This window comes from Dermacentor silvarum, chromosome 4 (genome assembly GCF_013339745.2).
Source record: "Dermacentor silvarum isolate Dsil-2018 chromosome 4, BIME_Dsil_1.4, whole genome shotgun sequence".
NCBI classification, from domain to species: domain Eukaryota; kingdom Metazoa; phylum Arthropoda; class Arachnida; order Ixodida; family Ixodidae; genus Dermacentor; species Dermacentor silvarum.
This window is the reverse complement of record NC_051157.2, coordinates 189,433,605-189,454,719: the sequence shown is the minus strand read 5'-3', so window position 1 is coordinate 189,454,719 and position 21,115 is coordinate 189,433,605. Positions and strand designations below refer to the sequence as shown.

General features: G+C 46.5%; 1 protein-coding gene and 1 long non-coding RNA gene across 2 annotated transcripts; one reads left to right on the top strand and one right to left on the bottom strand.

Moving 5' to 3' along the window:
- The first annotated feature begins 461 nt into the window (after positions 1–461).
- LOC125944612 (uncharacterized) lies at positions 462–1,976 on the top strand. Its single transcript, XR_007466307.1, has 3 exons — positions 462–963; positions 1,497–1,656; positions 1,820–1,976. It is a non-coding gene; the product is annotated as an uncharacterized LOC125944612 (long non-coding RNA).
- A 5,442-nt stretch (positions 1,977–7,418) lies between these two features.
- Positions 7,419–8,768, bottom strand: LOC119449122 (tigger transposable element-derived protein 6). The gene is made up of 2 exons (XM_037712307.1): positions 8,225–8,768; positions 7,419–7,681 (listed from the first exon to the last, which is right to left on the bottom strand). Exons 1-2 carry the CDS (start codon positions 8,766–8,768, stop codon positions 7,419–7,421), a joined length of 807 nt encoding a protein of 268 aa, XP_037568235.1.
- Positions 8,769–21,115: the final 12,347 nt, after the last annotated feature.

The window sequence follows — 21,115 nt, the reverse complement described above, 5'->3', positions numbered from 1 at the left end:
TTTTTTACAATTTGCGCTGGTTCTACCCCATGAGCGTTTGAGACTGGTCACTGTGCAGTTGTCCTTCCAGCGACATATGATAACTTGAGATTCAGCGTCGACTCTGTAATCGTAGAAGCGTCGAGTCTTTTTATTTCTTTCTTTGGGAGGATGGGACAGTTTTCTATTCGGTTATCCCGCATAGTGCCTGTGCACTTGACACCCATTGATGAAAGCATTCTAACAAGTTTGAGACTTGGAAAGAAGTAAAAAAACACATGAAAACAGTAATCGAGCTTAAAGCACGTTCACACTGGGGAATCCGGCTTCTACAGCAAACGGAATTCTCGTGCCGCCGAAATTCACGCCATTCACACTGCTTGCCCACCATGCTGCCGGAACGCGATACGGCGCCATCTGCGGTGTAAAGTGCTAACCTCCAAACAAACACGGGATATACTGGATGTGCCTGCAGCCTCGAAACTGCGTAGTTATCTCCGCTTGCGTAGAGTTCGCGTGGTTTTATTTTGCGCTTCATCGCTGCAAGCAACGACAATGAACCCTGAACAAGAAGAGGCAGTACTGCTAGGCTTGTTGGCAAGTACCTTTCTGGCGATGCATGACGCGGAGAAGCATTCGCAGAAGAGACGACACCAGCGACGGTGGTGGGTTCGTCCTGCTTTGCAAGAGTGCGAAAAGCTTGGTCACGCCACCAAACTACTACCCTTTCTGCGAGATCGTGACGTGGAGTACTACCGAGAGTAAGTTGAGATGTATTGTTATTCGTGACAACAATTAATTATGGGAAATCGGATACCTCGATGTGGTGTTGGACTGTATGCAATGTATTTTGTATTCGTAGGTACCTAAGGATGCCTCCACTTTCGACACGCTCGTGCAGCTTGTTTGACCCCACATTCGGAAGAAAGACACTAATTTCCGGAAAGCAATCAGCTCCGAGCACCGGCATGCGCAAACTGTCAGGTAAGATGTCCAAAACATACATGCATGTAACTGTCGAGCACGTCTCGTGTTCTCAGTGAAATGAAACAAAAAGCGTTCATTTCAGATTTTTCCCACGGTATCAGTGACCCTGCCACCGTGTCTGCTTGGAAATGCGTTAACGAAAATTTGTCTAGCGCAGTGAATGGCTTTTAAGGGTTACAGGTAATGTCATACCTGTCAGTTAAGTTGATCAGGTAATGTTAAAAGCACGCTTCTCAGAAGCAGTGTTTCTTTAGCATAGGAAACTCTATTGTTGCTTTATGACATCAGAGGACGAATGTTTGTCGCTACGTTCCTATTGTTTGTAGCGTTGAGAAACTGGGCCTATTTATCATTATACATTACATACTCATATATGCTCCTTTGCTTTCATTGGTATTGAACAATTTGCAATGCAACCGCCTTGTAAAGTTATTGACTTCCTTTAAGCATGCATATTTTGCCATTTAATCTTGCACCCCTACGGAAATGTGCACACTCTCTGAATTTGTTTATGTATTTATTTTGTACAGGTTCTTGGCTGCAGGGGAAACTCTCCACTCATCTTGTTTCAGTTTCCTAAATGGACGCTCGACAGCATGTGGCATTGTGTCGTCGGTGTGCCAGGTGCTGTGGGACGTCCTTGGACCTTTATATGTTGCCTGTCCATCAAGTGCAGGTGAGTGGCTACAGGTAAACACCATGTAATAAACGCGTTTTTGATACATCTATTTTTATTGTGATGACACGTATATAACATATGGTATCTGTGCAGTGGTCGTTTTCATCAATGTGCCTATTGCTCACAGGACAGTGATATGCATTAATTCTCATCTCATCTATGCTCATCTTTCAGATTGCAAGCGACTTCGAGGAACGGTGGAACATGCCCCACTGTGTGGGCGCAATTGATGGAAAACATGTTGCCATCGAATGCCCTCAAAATCGGGAAGTGAGGACTACAACTACAAAAACTGTTTCAGTAAACCACTGCTTGCTATCAGCGACGCGTGCTACAGGTACATGCTCATAATCAATGCATTACTTGTGCTAACATTATTCATGGTCAGCAGTATGCAGTACAATTGTGTTCAGTCTGAGGTACTAATCAACAGTGTACTGATAATTGTTCTTCAGTAAAAGGCATTTACTTATATTTAGATGTACGTTAAAGAGCCCCAGCTAGGTCAACATTAATCCGGAGTCCTCCATTATGGCATACTTTGTAATCATATTATGGTTTTGGGACGTAAAACCCCAGAAATTTTAACTTTTTTGAGTAAAAGGTAGTAGGGGGGGGGGGGTCTTTGTATGTCCAATTACTGCAAATGTGTAAAGCGTTTTCACAAAAAAGGACAGCTTACTGTAATGTAGGCTTTGAAGTTGCATCCTTGATGATTGTTTATATAGATTTTTTTTGTAAGCCACTACTTGGGAGTCAACCTAACAGGTAGATGGAGTGTTTACAGAGAAGTGTTCTTGTTATCTTCAGATTTCTGTACGTAGAAATAGGACACCACGGGAGTGACTCAGATGGTGGAGTGTTCAGCCGAAGTAGGCTACAAGAGGCCATTCTTTCAAACAAGCAAGGATTCCTCCCTGATGCACCGCTTGGAAACGTTGGCAATATTCCCTTCTACTTGGTGGGAGACGAAGCGTTTCCCTTAAAGACCTACATGATGCGGCCATATCCCCGGAAAAGCAAGTTTAACCTTTACATTTCTTTGCCTACTGGGCTGCATTGTTTTAATGTTACTTATTTAAAGCTGTTTGATCACCGAATTCACAGAAAAACGAACTGCTCAGAACACATTGTTATTGGGTTAGTGCTTATTGAATGGTAATTCGTCAAAAAGGGCATTGAGTTTCAGATGATCACATAGTTCTTGAAGATGCAATTTCGTGAACATATTTGTCCTGCTAGAACGGCATTACCCCTTAGTGGACATGGATTATACTAGCCGGGCACATATCGGTCTAGAAATTGACAACGTACTTGGCGGTTGCTAGCATAATCGTAATTTTTTTGTTATAGGTGCCTGAATCACTTTGTTGACATATATGTAAACTTTTGTTTGGAAGTGTGCTTCTTTGTTTCTTTCCTGAGAAAGCATTTTCTTTATACACAAGCAATACAATGGTACAGAAGCAAGGCACGATGTACATACTGCTCTTGCACATTATCTTGTCACTTGGGCATTGTCACAGCTGTTACAGGAAAAGTCTTTGCGGCTAAAAATGTGCATAACTTGTCGTGCAGGTCTTTACCCATTTTTGGCTGCTAGCACAGAGGAGGAGCAATTACAAGGTGATCAAGGTGATTCTGCATTGACGAGCCACTTCGCTGAGCCCCACAGCAAAAGGATATTTAACTACCATCTGAGCAGAGCCCATTGGGTCATAGAGAATGCCTTCGGCATAATGGCACAAAAGTGGCGCATCCTGCGCCGCCCGTTCAAAGCTAAGGATCACAACATGAGAAGAATTACCTCTGCTTGTGTCGTTCTGCACAACTTCCTGCTCAAGGAGTCCCCCACTTCCCGGTCTGCATACTGCCCTCCTGGAACAGCTGACCACTTAGACTGGCAAGGAAACATCACTGAAGGCAGCTGGAGGGCCGAGGATAGCAGCAACACTGCACTGCCACCACTGCGTAGCACAGGCTGTCACTCAACCAGGTAATGAAGTTTAATGTGGTACGTTTATTAGATTAAAGTGTCCTTAAACGCATATAACACCTGTTAGCATTTGTCAAAAGTTATGTAAGTTACATTCATCCCTTGTTAATGATTAGCAATACAAAGGCCAATAACAATGGCTCTTGTGACACATGTGTAAGTGGGGGTGGGTCTGTTGAAATGTTGATATGATAATTGTATTAAACACAATTCACAGTTCATATCGGCAAAATTCTAAGTTTTTATGAGTGCATCAGCAGACATACGAAATGGCAGTCTCCAATCAACAATGCCACATCACACCAGAACACAGTGTGTCTTGTAATCACTGCAAACGTGTTGCAACTCAATAGCAATTTTCGCTGTCTCTATTGTCCTGGCTGCAAGTTCCTTGCAATGGCTATTAAGAAGACGCGTTTCACTTCGAGGTGTACAGAGTAGTGGTGGTACAATGTACATATTCCAAGTGCACACTTAGTATTTTGCTGCAAGGCTTGATATCAATAGCATTATTTTGACAAAGGCAAACTATTTAATATTGAAAACCAAAATAGGGGATTTTAGTTCGTTATGCTTACCCTATTACGTGAGAGAAGCAAGGTAAAAAAAAACTTGACAGAAAGCATGCGAACTCATTCCTGTGCACAGGGCACTTTCTTGATTATACTCCTGCATATTTACAGTTGTGTGACATTGTGTGACAGTTGTGTGACATCATAGCCTTAGTTTCTTTTGCGCCACAAAACCTTACATAACTAACCTAGAGCTGCCTACAGAGTGCGAGACCTCCTTGCCAAGTACTTCGTCACTGATGGTAAGATCCCTTGGCAAGAGTACATGATCAAGGACAGAACACTGTGCAGTGGTGAGTAAAAAGTTTATTGTCACAGTCAGGGTGCATTTACATCTCGTAATGGTTCAAGGCAGCTCAAACTTGCTGAATGTACATACAAAGCCTGTCTCTCCAAAAGGCGTTCAGCCATGCTCTTAGAAAAATAGATGCTTCGTCTTTGGCGCTAACTTTAAATTGTTCCTACATGAGAAGAATCGCGCCAGCTGAGGGATATGACACCTGCAAACAAAACACATCACCTGCCCATTTGAATATCTGTTTTCGCTAAAGTACAGGCGAACTCGGATATATCCAAATTGAAGGGTATTGGGAAATATTTCGATATATTGATAATTCAAAGTATAACATGCTTCTATCTAAAACATATTTGAAAACTCCGCATGTATGGGACACTCTTCTGAGAGTGTGAAAAGCGGCAGTTTACTGATCCCATGCTCACTCCATGAAAACATCACGTGCCCTTCATTTCTTGCCTAGCACGAGTGCTGAACCAGGAAGCCTATTGACATTCATGAAGCACCGATTCTCTTTACAGCACTGAATGGCAGCTTGTTTGCTTCACTGTGAAGCATGCCAGTTAGTCCTTCCTGAGTATAGCACGCTTCATCACTACATTGCACAAGTGTGATGTTGTAAAGGTTACTAAAGCAAACTCACCATAATGGAGCACAAATAGGTACCCTTGTACGAGCGCCCTCCAAATTTTCAGACGAGCACCTTACTCCTGCATGGCTTGCACAACCTGTCATTGAATGCCTTGATGCATCTGCTAAAATAGTGTTTGTTTGTCAACACGTACATTTTCGATGACATGACAGATCACAGTCTTGTAGGGAGCAGCATTTCATATATAAAACGCGTTGGCAAAAATAAATTACAGTAATGTTTTACGTGCCAAAACCACTATGTCCTCCTGAGACCTGAACACAATGATGGGACTATACCCCTGACACACGAGCACTCTAAGCCCTTTAGGTAAGAGGACATCTACCGGAAAGGCGTTCAAGCGCAGTGACACACGACAAAGGAGTATCTCCCTTCCGGCAAAGTTCCTTTGCGGGAAAGTAGATCGTTTCGAGCGGAAAGGTGTACTCGCACACAGCGTGCACAACTCATCAATAGACGAAAATGTGCTACACAACTACGGTGCCCCGTAAGTATTTTTTTTACCTTGGAAAATGTACAGTCGAATCTCGTTAGTTCGAACACGTTTAATTCGAACTGCCAGTTTATGCGAACTGACGCTCTGGTCCTGTCAAAGTTATGTGTATTTCAATGGGCGAAAACGCTTGGTAATTCGAACGCGAAATCATTTGCGACGGTTAATTCGAACATACCGTGGACCGACAACGCTCTCATTAGCGCACTGAATAACGCGGCGGCGCCTCCGACCGGCATTGCTCCGACACCACCATAGAGCAAAAGCTTTGGGGAGACCCCTTCATGCAGAGGCACAGTCCGGCCAACGAACTGCCCACGCCGGCAAACGCGCGCTTCCCGATAACAGCAGAAAACGAAACTTCAGGGAGCGGCCTAACGGTACGGCCACGCTAGCGGCAAAAACGCGCGGCAACGCGTCATGAAACGGGTGGCGAAACCGGCAGGAATCGGGGGTTTTGCGGCGTGCCGCGCGAAATGGGTATGAGACCCATTTCTGCGGCAAATTCCGCGTGTCGCGAGATGAACCAATCAAGAGCGATGAGGGTGACACCACGGAGCCATCACAACCGGACTGCCGCCGGTCCGCGCCGGGTTTGCAATCGACGATCGTCGTCTCTCGCATGAAACAACGAGCGCTCGCGCGTTCGGAGAGCGCGGGAGATCTTATCGCGCTGCCGCGCGGCGAGACGAGCGTGCCATGCACGGTGGCCTCGCAGGAAGGCGTTGACGTACGGCAATTTGCCGCTCGTGGCATGGCGCACACGTTTTTTGCCGCTAGCGTGGCCGTACCCTAAGCTGGCGCCGGGCCGGCTGGACCGGCGGGGTCGGCACCCACACCGCAAATGCTCGCTTCTTGATATTGACAGAAAACGAAACTTCAAGGAGGCTAATCTGCGCCGAACCGGCGGTGCCAGCGGGCGCGCACGGAGACAGTCGAAGATGAGGGAGCTGTGAAGGAGTTCAGAAAGAAGGCGAGGGCAGCCACCGAAGCGGCGCAGTTGCCGAGGCCAAATCCGCTTTCCTGCCGCCCTCCTCCCTCATCTTCGACGGTCACCGCGAGCGTGAGCGCCCGTTGCCATGTCGGCGCCACTCCCTGAAGTTTAGTTTTCTGCCATTATTGGGAACCAAGCGTTGGCCGGTGTGGGTGCAACTCGCTATGCGCTTGTGCGCCGCGAAATTGCACGACTCGCACCGTTCGTTCATCTTGCTATGGTGCTCGAATACTTCAAAAATACGTCCTTCCGTTAATTCGAACAAATTTTCGGGCCCCTTCGAGTTCGAATTATCGAGATTCGACTGTATTAATCTTTAGCGGTAATGTGATTTGTCAAACCGTAAAGATTTACTCTAGCTATACTCTCAAACGCTCGCACCACGTCACTTAGCGCCGCCATGTTGAATTCCAAATACAGTGTAGCCCGGTTATAACGACGTTGGCGGGAATCTGAAATTACTTCGCTATAACCGCTTTTTCGCTATATCTGGACTCTAAAAAGAAATCAAACATTATGCAGAGCAAGAAAAAAAATTTTACACTTTCTGAAAAAAGCAATCAAGGGTCCCTTGCACGCGGGCGTTTCAGAACACGGTGCTCAACGTTGTCGCAACTGCCCGGTTCGGAGCACAAGTACATACGCAGTGTGTCGACAGCTGCGAAAGCTGCTCCGGCGGTCCCAGGCTGAGGCGCACCAATGTCATCACCTTCGCCGTCCGAGGAACCGCTATCTGCGGCCGTTCTCTTTTCGGAGACGCTAGCAGCGAGTTCATCGGTGGTGCAGCTCCTCCGTTGCGACGAGGTCTTGATCCGCCAGGGCAAAGTCCAGATAATCCAACCCGCTTGGGACAAGGCTTGCATTGCCCGCGGCCTCCCACAGCTGCCCCAAGCTCGTCAGTGCCGCGGCACCATCCGCTGCAGCAGCATCGATGTCTGCTTCTGCTGTTATTTCTTCGGCAGCGCTTCTTCCCCGCGAAAAGCCTGCTTTCTCGAAGCAGTGAAGAATGGTCTCGGACTTCATGTCCCGCCGGGCTCCGCTTGCGAAAAATACCACTTTAATAGTGGCACCTTCAGGTCGGCAGCATTGTCGGCTGTACGGATGTCAATGAGCAGACGCTTGATGACACGGCGGTGATAATGTACATTGAAGTTTGCTATCACTCCCTCGTCCATCGGCTGCATCTTGGCGGTTGTGTTCGGAGACAGAAAAAGTACCTCGACAGCGCTCAGATGTGCGTTAACATGGTGTGTGCTGCAATTGTCTAGCAAGAGCAGCACTTAGCGCTTTTTCGCGGACATTTCCTTATCAAAGTCTGTCAGCCACTTCCGAAATATCTCCCCCGTCATCCACACCTTTGTGTTGTGTGTGTATGTGACAAGCATTGACAGCACCTTGGCGAAGCGCCGCGGTTTCTTGGGCTTGCCGATGACCAATAGCAGCCGCTTGTCGGAGCCGTTCATGTTCGCGCACACCAACACTGTGATGCGATTTTTTGCTGTTTCCCCCCCCCCCCCCCACGCACTCGTCAATCTTCGCCGCGAGAGTTTTTGCAGGCAACAGCTGAAAGAACAGACCTGTTTCATTGTAAATATCTCTTTCGGTGTATGTCTCAAGAATGCGGCTCCTCTGCTTCACCATCCAACGCTGGAGACCGTCCTCGTCAAAGGATGCAGCTTCACCGACAATGCTCTTGCATGTGATCTCATCGCGGTCCAATTGCTGCAACCATCCTTTGCCTGGATTGAAGTTCTCGTGGCCGAGAGCAAAGCCCAGACGTTTGGCCTGCGCTAGCAGGATCGGCCCATTGAGCGGGACGTTCTTGGCACGAGCATCTACAAACCATTTGTAGAGCGCCGCTTCGACATCTCCGTAAGTGGCAGCACGGATCTGCTTCCGTTCACCGCTGCCAACGTCGTCGTCCAAGACGGCATCAATTTTGCTTGCATTTTTTATGATTGTCGCCAAAGTCGACTGTGCTATGCCGTACTTCCGCGCAATGTCGTTCTTCTTAATTTTCTGCCAAACTTCATCCAAAATGGCACGTTTCACTTTTAGAGAGAGCACTTTTCGTTTGGTGGTCGATGAGGCGGTCGTTCCGGGTATCGCTTGACTCGACATTGTCATTAAGTTCGCCGATGCACATGGGCAGGCTTAGCTGCAACCGCGGCAAGTCCAAGCGCGCTGGGATAATCCGCTTTTCACCTGTGAACAGAGACACAGCACAGCATGTGCGAACGGCTGCTTCTGCTGCTAAGACTGAACTGACTGAACACCACGAAAGAAAGAACGACTTTGTGTGCGACAGGTGTGCGACAGGAGCCGCTGGCGGAGCGCCGCAGCCAGGCTTAGGCAGGCCTAGCTGGTGGCGCCATGCCGTGGAAGAAAATCAATTTAGGAGCGCACCAACTTGCTTCGCTTTTTCACCAAAATGAGGCGCCACAAGCGGAACCGGTCTAAAGCGGCCACAAAGTTTCTGAAGCTGCCCCCACGACCTCCTCTCTGAAGAGAGGAGTACGCCGTGAAACGAGATAAGATCGCGGCGGTCGGGCCCGTCTGGCACTGGAAAAGAGAATGGGAAGCGTTTGCGAGACGGCTACTGGGCGACCGTGTGGTGCGTTGAAGCAAGCTTTCGCAGGGAGCCGAGTGGGGCGAAGTGGCTGCCGGGAGCCAAGAATTGGCAGTTTTTCGGCCTAGTTGATTGACGCGAAAGCTCAAAAAAAAGGTGGTTTGATGGATTTTGTTTTGTTGTTCTCGACAAAAAACTTCGCTATATCCGCTGAGTCGCATTTTATTACTTCGTTAAAAGTGGACTTAAAAGGCATTGAAAATGCGGAAATTTGGACGGGAAATCAAGATCACTTCGTTATAACTGCTATTTCGCAGTAAGTGGGTTCGTTATAAATGGGCTACACTGTATGCGCATTATAAGCCATCAAAAATGAGAAAAAATATTTTTAGGTTCTACAATCACTAAATGTAATCTACATGGGCAGCTTTTTGTAAATGTTTTCTTTCTTGCTGCTTGAAAAAGCAACGCGTTTATTTTTCTTTTTGGCGACGTTTATCTGAGAAACCACCTAAAGAAGTTGGTGTGGTGCCGTGTGTCATCGGCGCAACTCCTTTCTGCGAAGGGTCCTTCGGAGTAACAAAAGGGGTTTCCTGCAAAGGACTTGACTTTTGCCCCTGTGTCAGGGGTATTAAACGCTCTTCAAGGTGGTGTTTATTGTCTGCTGTTATGTTTTAAATCTGAAAAACGATTTTTTTAAATTTGAATATCGTGGTTAGATGCCAAAAGCTCTCTCCATTGTGCGAGAAAAAACTAACCACCTTTATCATCTCCTCATGTTTGCTATGGTAAAATGACATTTCATTGCTTAAACGCTGAGATGAAGATGTAACTACGCGTAGTATATTGCCATGTTGCTGCTGCGTCTGGTATTTTCACGCAATCTCAGCGACTTTGAAAGACACCTCGAGGTTGCTTTCGGCTGTCTGGGACGACACAGACGTCTAGACCAATTTATTGTCAAACTTCTCGAAAACGGATGACAAGAACATAAGTAAACCGCTTCTTTATAGCTACATATACACCGTACTTTATACCCAGAGTAAATGTTTTGCGTAATCACTTCCTAGTAAATTGCGAAAAAAGTTGAATGCAATGTATTGTACAAGGGGTTTTAGGAGGATATGATAATGAGGCGCATTGTAATGGGGGACTCCAGATTAATTTTGACCACCTGGGGTTCTTTAACGCGCACCTAAATCTAAGTACATGGTTGTTTTTGTTGCAGCCATCATGACAAACACTCGAACTCACGCCCTAGTGCTTAACAGCACAATGCCATAGCTGCTAAGCTGCAACCGTGTGTGACAGTGAGTGGGTTTTGATATGCGTATGGTACAGTGCCATACTTTTGCAATGGTTTCCCAAGGGGATGTTACAAATGTTCGACACAGACAACAATTAGATATAACCAGGTTCGACTGTAAATAGTGTTCGATAGTTTTAAGACACTTCATGTATGTGCGGAAGTTGAGCCAGGAAGCTAATTTTCAGTTATTTGACACTGCATCTTTTGCTTCATTAATTTTCTCATGCGTCACTTGTTGCAGTGCTGTAATTGCATCTATTCGCTGATGGGTATTCAGTAAACGTAACTGTTGTGCAAGCGACATGCAGAAAAAGCATGCAAGGTCATGACATTCTCTAGTAGACTGTGATGTCCTGACAGTGCGCAATTGACTGAGACACTCTGTTGTGATGTCCACATGTGAGACCGGCGGTGCAGAGCTGCAAAGAAACATGGTATATGCTTTAGGCATGTGATGATCACAACATGCACGCTCTTACCTTACTTAAAATCACTGGCGGACATCCTAAGGATCTTCCGTGGCCTGTTCATCCAGAGGAGAAAATTGAAGTATACAGTGTCAAAAACAGGTTGTATTGCAAAGTTGCGTAATATGTGTGAATAGCATGGATGCATCAAAACTTTCACAGTAATCCTACTGCAACTACATCAAAATAATGTAGCCACGTTAGCACGGGAACACCGATGGGGCCCAAGAAAATTTGTGGAATCATGGTTTATCCGTCGCAATCAATCTACATGCAATTCTAACCATGGCCCCCTGCCGGATGTTTACGGCAGTATCATACATAAATAGGATGTATTTTCCCATTTGTTACCATTTGTGTACTGACTATGCCACCTGCATAGGTGGCGAAACGTCTATGTTTTTTGTTATATTTTATTGTTGAGTAAAGCCAGTGATAAAACGAAGTAAAAATAAATGTGAAACGCGCAAGTGGACCTGGTACTATAATACTTACAGGTGAGATGGTGGGTAAATTTAGGCTTTTCTTTATGAAATAGTATAAATGCAGATATGAAAAGTGCAGCAAATATTTATTATACCAGTACAAGGAATTGTACTGGTATAATAAATATTTGCTGCACTTTTCATATCTGCATTTATTCAGTGCTAATAAAATAATGTAGCTGTAGAATACTACTTGTTCAATGTCTAATTACACGTTCACTCAAAAGTATTTTACATGCAGAATAAATGGGAAAAAAATTGCCAGATAACGGAACACAGTGCAGTAGTGCACAATATATTCATGTTTCCCTATAACTCGCCTGCAAAACGTCTATATTCGTAGTGCACCGCTACACATCAAGTTGCTTTCTCAAACTGTGCTCCTCGCCACCATAGTGCATGCAGCGCAACTGATGGACATGCAGGATAGTGAATGGACACGCACATTGTTCGAAATAGCATTCTGGATGTACGTGGTTTTTTCCACCATTTCCAACCTGGCTGCGCTGCTTACATTCAGAGAACGCAGCACCTGCTTGTACACTGGGCTGGCAGGCTGTCGAACAAAAACAAATGTACTCGCCAGCGTGTTTGGGTACATGCGTTGCGATCTTTTATGGGCATGACTGCAGAACCAATTCTGCTTTTCTGATAGCCTAGCGCAAGGCTGTATTATAGCAAGGCTGCAGCATCGCAAGTCTCAGCTGGAGCTTGCAATATGAGCACCAAATTAGGAAGATCGTAGAACACGCACTTACCACTTAATCCAAGTTCACTGCCGATCTTATTCCAGAGCTCATCTTTTAGCATGTTGTCCTTGTGCTTGATGTGGCGCTTGTCGAAGAGGACAGGGTAGTTTCAGACGAATTCGATCAACATTTCCGACGTTGCAACAGACTTCGACGACTGCGACATGACGTGCGCGTGCGACTCGGCTGCCATCTTATAAATCCTACTCGCACTCCGATTGGTCCGCGGTAAGGGAATCTGGTGGCAGCTGCCGCAAAAATCGGTCCGAGTCCGATCGGCGCGGAAAGGGCTATTCCGGCGGATGTCACCGCTGCCGAACTGGGTTACGCGCCGCTCCAGACGCCGAATGTCTCAGTGTGAACTGTGCCCTTACTTTTTATCCTGGACACCATTTCTGTAACAACAGATCCTCCTAGGCCAAGCTTCTTTTTATCATCCACATTGACACCATACTTTCCTTGGTAGGGCTAAGCAGAAAGCAAGTAGCCCAATGGGGTGCAAACACAATTTATAGCCGAACCGGATTGGTTTCTCTTTCATAAACTGCTTACATCCATGCTTTCCGAAGTACTCGTTCATGATTTCATGAATGCTGAAGCAGTTTAGTAATGGAGCATACAACAGAAACCGTTCATTCAAGAGCCTAACTAGTGGTCGCAGTTTTGTGAATTTGTTACAAAACTGCGCATAACAGCACAACAGGACATAAAGGCTGTTGCATTCGGGTAGCAATGTTAAAAAATAAGTAGCCTATTAAATAACACTGTTAAATGAGTGAAAGTAGAGGCTGACACGCCAAGTAGCCACAAATTTTTCAGATAGAAATGACTAACTAGGTAGCACAGAACAGTAAAATCCTACATTGCACAATGATGTATTACTAAAGTAGACTAGCAAACTACCATATTTTCCAGACTGTAACTCGCAACTTTGTATAAGATGCACCTCCCTCAAAACGGCAGTTTTCCCCGGAAAAAAACGTATATAAGTCGCATGGGTGTATAAGACGCACCTGTTCGTTCAGTAAGTGATTTAAAAAAAAATACAGTGACGTTTCACTCCGTGAACTCGAGCCATGCGCAACCTCCATATATTTCCACTCCAGGCGCATTTTTGCCGTCGTGGTTGCCGCGAAGTTCCCTATAAAGTCTAGGGGAGATAACATCGTCCCCACGAGCCGTATGTAGCTTTATGTGCGAAGGAAAGCGTGCGACGGTGAGCCGAATCGCGCACAAAGGAGGAAAGCGGGGAGGCAGGGCGGGATGGAGGGGTGGGCAGCTTGTATACTCTGGTAGCAACTGCGTAGTTTGTGTAGTGGTGCGCGCCTTATCTTGACAGCGATCTGCAGATGCAATGACTTCGGGGTCGGTCGACTCGCAGTCAGCCTGCCACCGCTTGCGTTGCTGCTGCGTCCTTATCGCACGGCACTCGGGAACTCGATCACGAAAACGCGGCACCTCGATAGTGCGCACAAAACTGCGCAGCAATTATGGCCACATACGCGAGGTTCGCTGGTTGACTTAACATCGAATCTGATTTTGACGGCAGTTTTTCCGGGAAAAAAAGCGTACATAAGTCGCACCGTTCCAGAAGACAAGCCAATAAAAAATTCTGAAGAAAAAAATGCGAGGTGTACACCGGAAAATACGGTACACAGCATGGGGACTAAAGTGGCCTCTATGGTCTCGCAAGGCCGGCAGCTGCCCCAAAACTTCACTGAATAACTAAGCCAGAAACAGAACATCCACTGCACTAATTAAGTGTGACGCAGTAAGCAAAGTACACAAAAAAATCACGAAGTTCGAATAAAAATATCTTGTGAGAAATGTGCCAAAGACAAAAATAAAAACACCGATTTGGCCTGGTGAGGTGGTCAATCTAAACTTCGAACCATCAACTTTCAAATGTCTTGAAGCCAAGCGAGAGATGTATACAGGCTGAGCTGTTCTGGTCAGGTAGAAGCCGCTTGAATTAATGACGTCCTCTGTGTAGCATCACATCACAAATGTCTTGCGAACACACCAGCCAACTCGAGGTATCAGTCCAGAGCACAATCTCGCACGCGTGGTCAGTCTTCACATTCTGATGATGCTCACTGCAGTTGCTGGTCTTCATGGACACTAGTTCGTTGCCAGACAGAAGAAGCTGATGTGCGCAGTGAATTTATGGGCTTTGTGTTCACACCCTGCTGTACTAATCTCTAATGCTACTCACTTGCTGCTGATTAAGGCATCTATGAACTTGGTGCAGTTCACTCCATGGTTGATGCAATTCAATCGGTCACTGCATGTGCCTGCATTCATGGCTGACTGAGTGTTCTTGGAGCACTGACCGCCCTCATCCTGCACGGATTATCGAAAGAAACCGGAGTAAGCATTTCCGAAGAGCTGTCCTATGGTTGTGTAAAAAGGTTAGCTGGTGCCAGACAGTAAAGCACCTAAGGAATGACTGAATGAGTGCACAAGATGAGGACAAGCAGAAAATATAACACACTAGTGCAGATTAAGAAGTTTATATTGAATATTGGAGCAAATACACAGTCCAGTCACTATAATGTGACCACCTGTCAAAAGCCAGAATAACCACTTTTCGCAGAGTGGACTGCTGCGAGACGTGCAGGAAGACAGTCAGTTAGGTTCCTGAAGGTGTTCACTGGGATGTTGAGCCATGCCGACTCCAGTGCCATGGCCAGCTGCGCTAGATTACGCGGTTGAGGATCCATGGCGCGAACAACCCGATGGAAGGGTCCAGCCTGGACCCTTCCGGCAATGGTTGCAAGGTATTTGCCTTCAGAGGTTTCACGGCGTATACACTCCAAGCCAAAAGAGACTAACGGGGGTATAGGGGTTAGTCCTTTGAGGGAATAACTGTGTTGCCACAACCATTAGGGACCCTTTAGGGACCAACGGCAAAGGGACAAATGGTTAGTCTCCTACCAGTTACTCCCTTGGAGGTTAACTTTTGGTCCCTCCAGTTACTCTTTGGAGGATGAAATGTTAGTCTCCCCAGTTGCTCCCCTAAGATTAATTGTTAGTCCCACCAGTTGCTCCCCGAGGACTAAATGTTGGTCCTTGCAGTTACTTTCTGAGGACAAACTGTTCACCCTTCCAGTTACTCCCAGGGGATCAACAGTTTAGTCCTCGATATCTGTAATTACTCCTTATGGGATTAATTTTTTGCCTCGAACATGCTTTTCGGAGGCCCAAGACATGAGCAGAGCTGCTTGGGTTGGGAATAATTTTTTTTTATCTCGAACATGCTTTTAAGACACAGAATAGCTGCTTGTAACACAAAGTTTTATGTTGTTTAAATTGTCCATACTTTATTTTTTCTTTCATTGCAGCAACGTATGTGCCACACGCACAAGCGGAGTTGGCCACACACCGCTGTTAATGCCGACCATGCGGCATATTGAGTCAAATGTTTTTTGCGCTTTTGGCGCAAAAACAATGTCAAATGCCCAGTACAGGGCAATCTGTGTTGCCAGGGCAGGGACAAGGCCATCTTTGTTAATCTTGATTGCTTCAAACTGCACATAGAAGCCAAGATGTGATTATGAGGCATGCCGTAGATGAGTGGTTCATGCAACAGGTCTATTATCGGCATGCAAAACAGGTCTATTATCAGCATGCAAGTTGCAGGTAATCTTACATAGGGGGAAATAAAAGCCTCCATCCTCTCATTCACAAGGCTTGAAAGCACACAAACTGAAGCTGTAAGCTTCAGGTCTGAAATGAAACGTTTTCACTAATTAGGCATGAACACCCTGCACCCCCGATTGCAAGACCGCATACAGGAACACAAGCATTGAAAGACAATTTACAATGCAATTACAGTGGAACCCCGATTATAAGACTTGAGGGGACCACACAAAACCGCTGTTTAATCTGGGCATTGTATAATCAAAACTAAGAATATAGGCAGTGACACCGTCTTCCTCAAAAAATGGGTACAGACCGCCTGAATAAGCCTGTGGCACGAACCTGCACTGCTTGCAAGGAAGGTAGAGTAAATTATTAAAAAATACGGTATTGATTCGATTGTAACATGAGTGTACTTTTTCATAATTTTCGTTGCTTGACCATTGTGTTACATTTGAATAACAAACAACAAAATTGACCATTTTAAAACAAATATACTATATCCCACGATTTCTTGCATTATGTTGGCAACCTGTAACCTTACGGCTCGATCCAATCCGTAGACAAGTCGACCGAAGTCAAAACTTGTTTTTGGTTGGAATCGACGCTGTTTTCGCTGTGCTTGTGACTGGTTACGGTGCTGCAATACCCTACGGCCTTTTGTGGTTCGACTCCGTTCATTCGTGGCATTATGGTGACGCAGCGTATTCAGTATTACTGTTACTTCGAGAGACGAGCAATTTTGATGGCCGAGGAACTGGGAAAGTCCGCTGCGGCTCAGTGTCTAGACGTCAACGATTTGCGGATGGCAGGACCAGCGGCAGGACCAGCGGCAGGCCCACCTCAAATGCGAGGCCAGTTGGGAAGGCTCTGTGCAACTTGAAGTGGCCTGGTAAATTAAATGACTGTGTGGTCTTTTAAGAAGTACTTACATCTCAAACAAGCTCGTCGGCATGGAAGATGATGATTGTCGGGCAATCATTTTGGGAGATAGTTTCGCTTTCTGGAGACTTGCTCGTCCATGCATCGAACTCCTCGAAGTATACAGCCAACAGCTCACTTAGCATTGACATCGAGCTTTGGACAGCTCCAGAAACACTTGTCGGAGATGCTTTCAGAGACGAGTCACGCGAAATTTTGCAAAAGTGAAACTAAGTACGAAAGTGATCGCCCGAAAGACCACCCAAGGAAAGCTCCGTCTCCTCTTCAGACAACCATGATGCGTGAATAGATCGTTTCCAAATTACGATTTCTTGAATAAAGGTACTATTTCTTTTTCTGTTCATCTTGTGTTACATTAGCGGTTTTATTTTTTTAATTTCACGTGACTGGAAAGTCGCCCCTCGCGTTACATGTGGGTAAATACGTTTTGCACAAGCATTACCAGCCGTCCTTGTTTACTTTGTCCTTGTTTGAATCTTGCGCAGTCTATTTGTTTTCCTCGAAGTATAAACCAACTTGCCCAGCGACAAGTTTTATTGAATTACCAGGCGGCTGCAGCGTGCTTAAGTGGAAGCCTACGTCTGCTTAGAACAGTTATTTTTCTTGGACGGTACCAGAGAGGCATCATACCATGCGGGTCGGCGTAAAATTGTGTTGTATAATCGAGGTTTTAATACATTTTGCTGGGACCAAATCAATTACTCATAAAAGCTGGGTAGATAATCGAGGTTCCATTGTATAAGGTAATAATACATTGGCCAGTCATGGCTACCTTCAAGTTGGTTAATTTGCTCTCGAGCTGTAAACAGCTAGCCTCCTGGTTAGCTCAGTTGGTAGAGCAACTGCAGTGGTAAGTCAGTGGTCCCAGGTTCAAATCCCTGACAAGAACAAATTTTTCTCCAACTTTGAAGCATAATTCAAACAGGCAATCAAAACACAAAAACTAGGAAAACTTGGCTTCAGAATAGAAAACTCGGAGGTGATCAATACACACACAAGTAAGAAAACCTGGCTTTTAGAATAGAAAATTCAGCCTTGTACCTTTCTTTCGCAGCTTTGATTGCATACTTCAATAAATTCATAACATCACGAGAAATGAGTAGTTTAAAGCACTGTGTGTGCTTTGTGATAAAAGTGTGCTTGGCTTACAAAAGACTCGCTATTTACTTAGGAGGGCACAAGCTTTGGTACAATGGTACTAATAATTCAACTTTCCCTGACCAACTAGCTATGACATGTTGAGTGCTCAGTGTGCAATTGCATGCAGGGTAACCCAAACTAGTTTTCTTCACTGCTAAGCCACAAAGCGCAAATCCAAAAGAGCCTGGTACAAGCTTGGAAGCACCACATTGGCTGGTGGTGCTTCATTTTCTTTTCACGAGTGTGCAGTGTAATTCTTATTCCATCCTTTTTAACCTACCGTATAATGCGGAATATAGGTCGAGGCGGAATATAGGTCGACCCCCCTACCTTGACCAGCAAAAAAAAAGAAAACACACACACGGAACTGTTCACTGATGCGCTTTATTCAGTCCTCCGAACTGTCGGAGCTCTCCTCCAAGGACGACTGCTTTTCGTTAGCCGCCTCCCACAACATGTCGTCCTCGGTGCCGTCGAGAGCGTTGCTGATGCAGCACTTCTTAAATGCGCGCACCACCATTTCTTCAGGCAGAGACCTCCATGCCTCGGAGACCCAAGCAGAAACTGTCGCGAGAGGTGGCCTGCGCAGCCGGCCTGTCGGGGTCCGCGGGTTGTCGCCAGCCATCCATTCATTGTATAAAGCACGCACACTGTCCTTAAAAGGCTTGTTGAGGACAACGTCCAGCGGTTGCAGCGTTGACGTCATCCCTCCCGGAATGACGACAAGATCGGTCTTCCCGTCGCGAAGCGCCTCCTTCACCGATGTCGTCAAATGCCTGCGAAATGCATCCAACACGAGCATGTTCCGGCGCTGCAGGAGGGCTCCGGGTCACCGGTTCCACATTGTGCGGATCCACTCGCGCATTAGGGCCTCGTCCATGTACCCCTTCTCGTTTACGCGGACGACGACATCCCGTGGGAAGGCCTCCTTTGGCAGCGTCTTCCGCTTAAAGATGATGAACGGGGCAACTTTCTGCCGTCGGCCGTGCAGGAAAGCATCACGGTGAAACGCGAATGCTCGCTTCCGGTCGACAGCAGCTTCACCTCTTTTGCCCCGCGTTCACAGACTGTTGTGGACGACGGCATGTCGAACCACACCGGCGTTTCGTCGGCGTTGCTGATCTGGCCGAACACGTAGCCATGCTGCCGCCGGAGGCTATTCACGTAGAGCTGAAACTCTATCAACTTGTCCTCGTACTCCTCCGGCAGCTTCTGGCAGATTGACGTGTGCCGTCGAAGAGCAAACCCTTTGCGTCGCATGAAGCGGCGGACCCAATAAATGGACCCCTTGAATTCTTCCCTCGACAGACCGGCTTCACGGGCGAGCTCGACGGCTTTTGTGCGAATGAGCTCCGCACTCACTGGCAGGGACCTGGCACGGTACTCGCGGATGAAATCTGCCACTTTGTCCTCGAGTTCCGGGTGCACAGCTCGGCGACCGCGAAACGACGTCTTCCCTGCGTTACACACCGACAGTTTGGATTTCTGGTTGCGCCAGTACCTGACGCTTTTCTCGGACACTCCAAACTGCCGCTGCGCCGACATGTTGCCATTCGCTTCCGCGAATTCAATAACTTTTCTTTTAAACGCGGCGGTGAACTGGCGCCACGTCCCGGTATTCATAGCTGGCCGCAGAGCAAGGTCGCCACTTGCTAGGAACACGCCGAACAAGAAAAGAAAAATGGCGTCGAGCGTCTGCCTATGGAGGCGATGCCGATGCTGATGCCCAAGAAGCATGCGACGCTCCCTGTTGCCAGAGGATCACTCGATTTGTGCCAAGAGCCGGTATATAGGTCGAGGGGTGACTTTTTAGTGACATTTTTTGGAAAAAATCTCGACCTATATTCCACACTATACAAAGACTCGCTATTTACTTAGGAGGGCACAGGCTTTGGTACAATGGTACTAATAATTCAACTTTCCCTGACCAACTAGCTATGACATGTTGAGTGCTCAGTGTGCAATTGCATGCAGGGTAACCCAAACTAGTTTTCTTCACTGCTAAGCCACAAAGCGCAAATCCAAAAGAGCCTGGTACAAGCTTGGAAGCACCACATTGGCTGGTGGTGCTTAATTTTCTTTTCATGAGTGTGCAGTGCAATTCTTATTCCATCCTTTTTAACCTAGTCGGATGTGCATTGAAAAGTCAATTTGCAAACGCATGTAATTGGAAGCAGCAATACAAGTTTCCATTCCACTTTTGGTTCACTGCTCTTGCACTGAGCTGCTTTGATGTCTGCTAGTTTCGTCATGACAAGAATAAGAATGCACTTTCAGGAGCTTCAGCAAAGTTGCTCTCCAGAACTGCAAACAAGTTCCCTGTTTATCAATTCATCCAGCACTGTTTACAAAACTGGAGTTGCCACTCAGCAATAGCACCCAGTCAGTCGTGGGTACAGTTTGCTCGCAACGCATGTGCTGTAAGCATTTTTTTGCGATGTCGAGTGCAGAAGAAATTGATGATGTGACAAAGCCGGCTCGGTATTGGTGGATGGCCCTGTTGTAAGGTTTTTTTTTTTTTTTTTTTTTTTTTTTTTATCGCTCTCCTCCTTTGAGTATCTTCCAGTATTTTTTCGACTGACAAGGGAATAAATTGATAGTTGCAAGTAGCACTCTTCCGTGTGTTTCTTTTCTGTGTGTCTCGTCAAATTGTTGCGAATTCCAACCTCTAGTATGAGATGTTCACAACTACGATTGTACCCGCAGGGGCGTCTGCGTCAGCAGGCGTTTGGTGTGTTGCGACACCACGGACCCGAGCACACGAGGGTCGGACCCTCCCACGCTTAACCGTGCGTGGCTTAGCCGTGTCCGGGGAAAAGGGGATCCTGGGGGTTGAGCCGACGCTGAGTGTTTGGACCTTTAAGGCCCCTCAGCAGAGGCAACACACCCCTTTGGCCTCGGCTTCACGTAGACGGCACCCTCGGACTGACCCACCCGGGGGAAATCGGTAGTTGCCTTTTCCTATCCTCCTCTTCAATCTTCGTCTTTTTCTCTCACTTTTAATCTTTCCTGTCTCCTCCTCACTTCTGATTTTCTGATCTTCCAGGCAGCTAGGGTTAACCTTGTGTGAGATGGCCAACCTTGGTTATATCATATTTGGTTATAGTGGCTGTGTACAGCTGGCGTTGGCAGGTCTTGTTTATAACAACCCTGTCACGTCCCCTT

Bases quoted from the DNA above. Each gene is read 5' to 3' on its own strand.
- LOC119449122 (XM_037712307.1), bottom strand. From the start codon at position 8,768: ATGTCGAGTCAAGCGATACCCGGAACGACCGCCTCATCGACCACCAAA. The intron at 7,682-8,224 runs GTCTGTTCTTTC...TCGCAAGCGGAG, and splicing joins AGATATTTACAATGAAACAG to CCCGGCGGGACATGAAGTCC.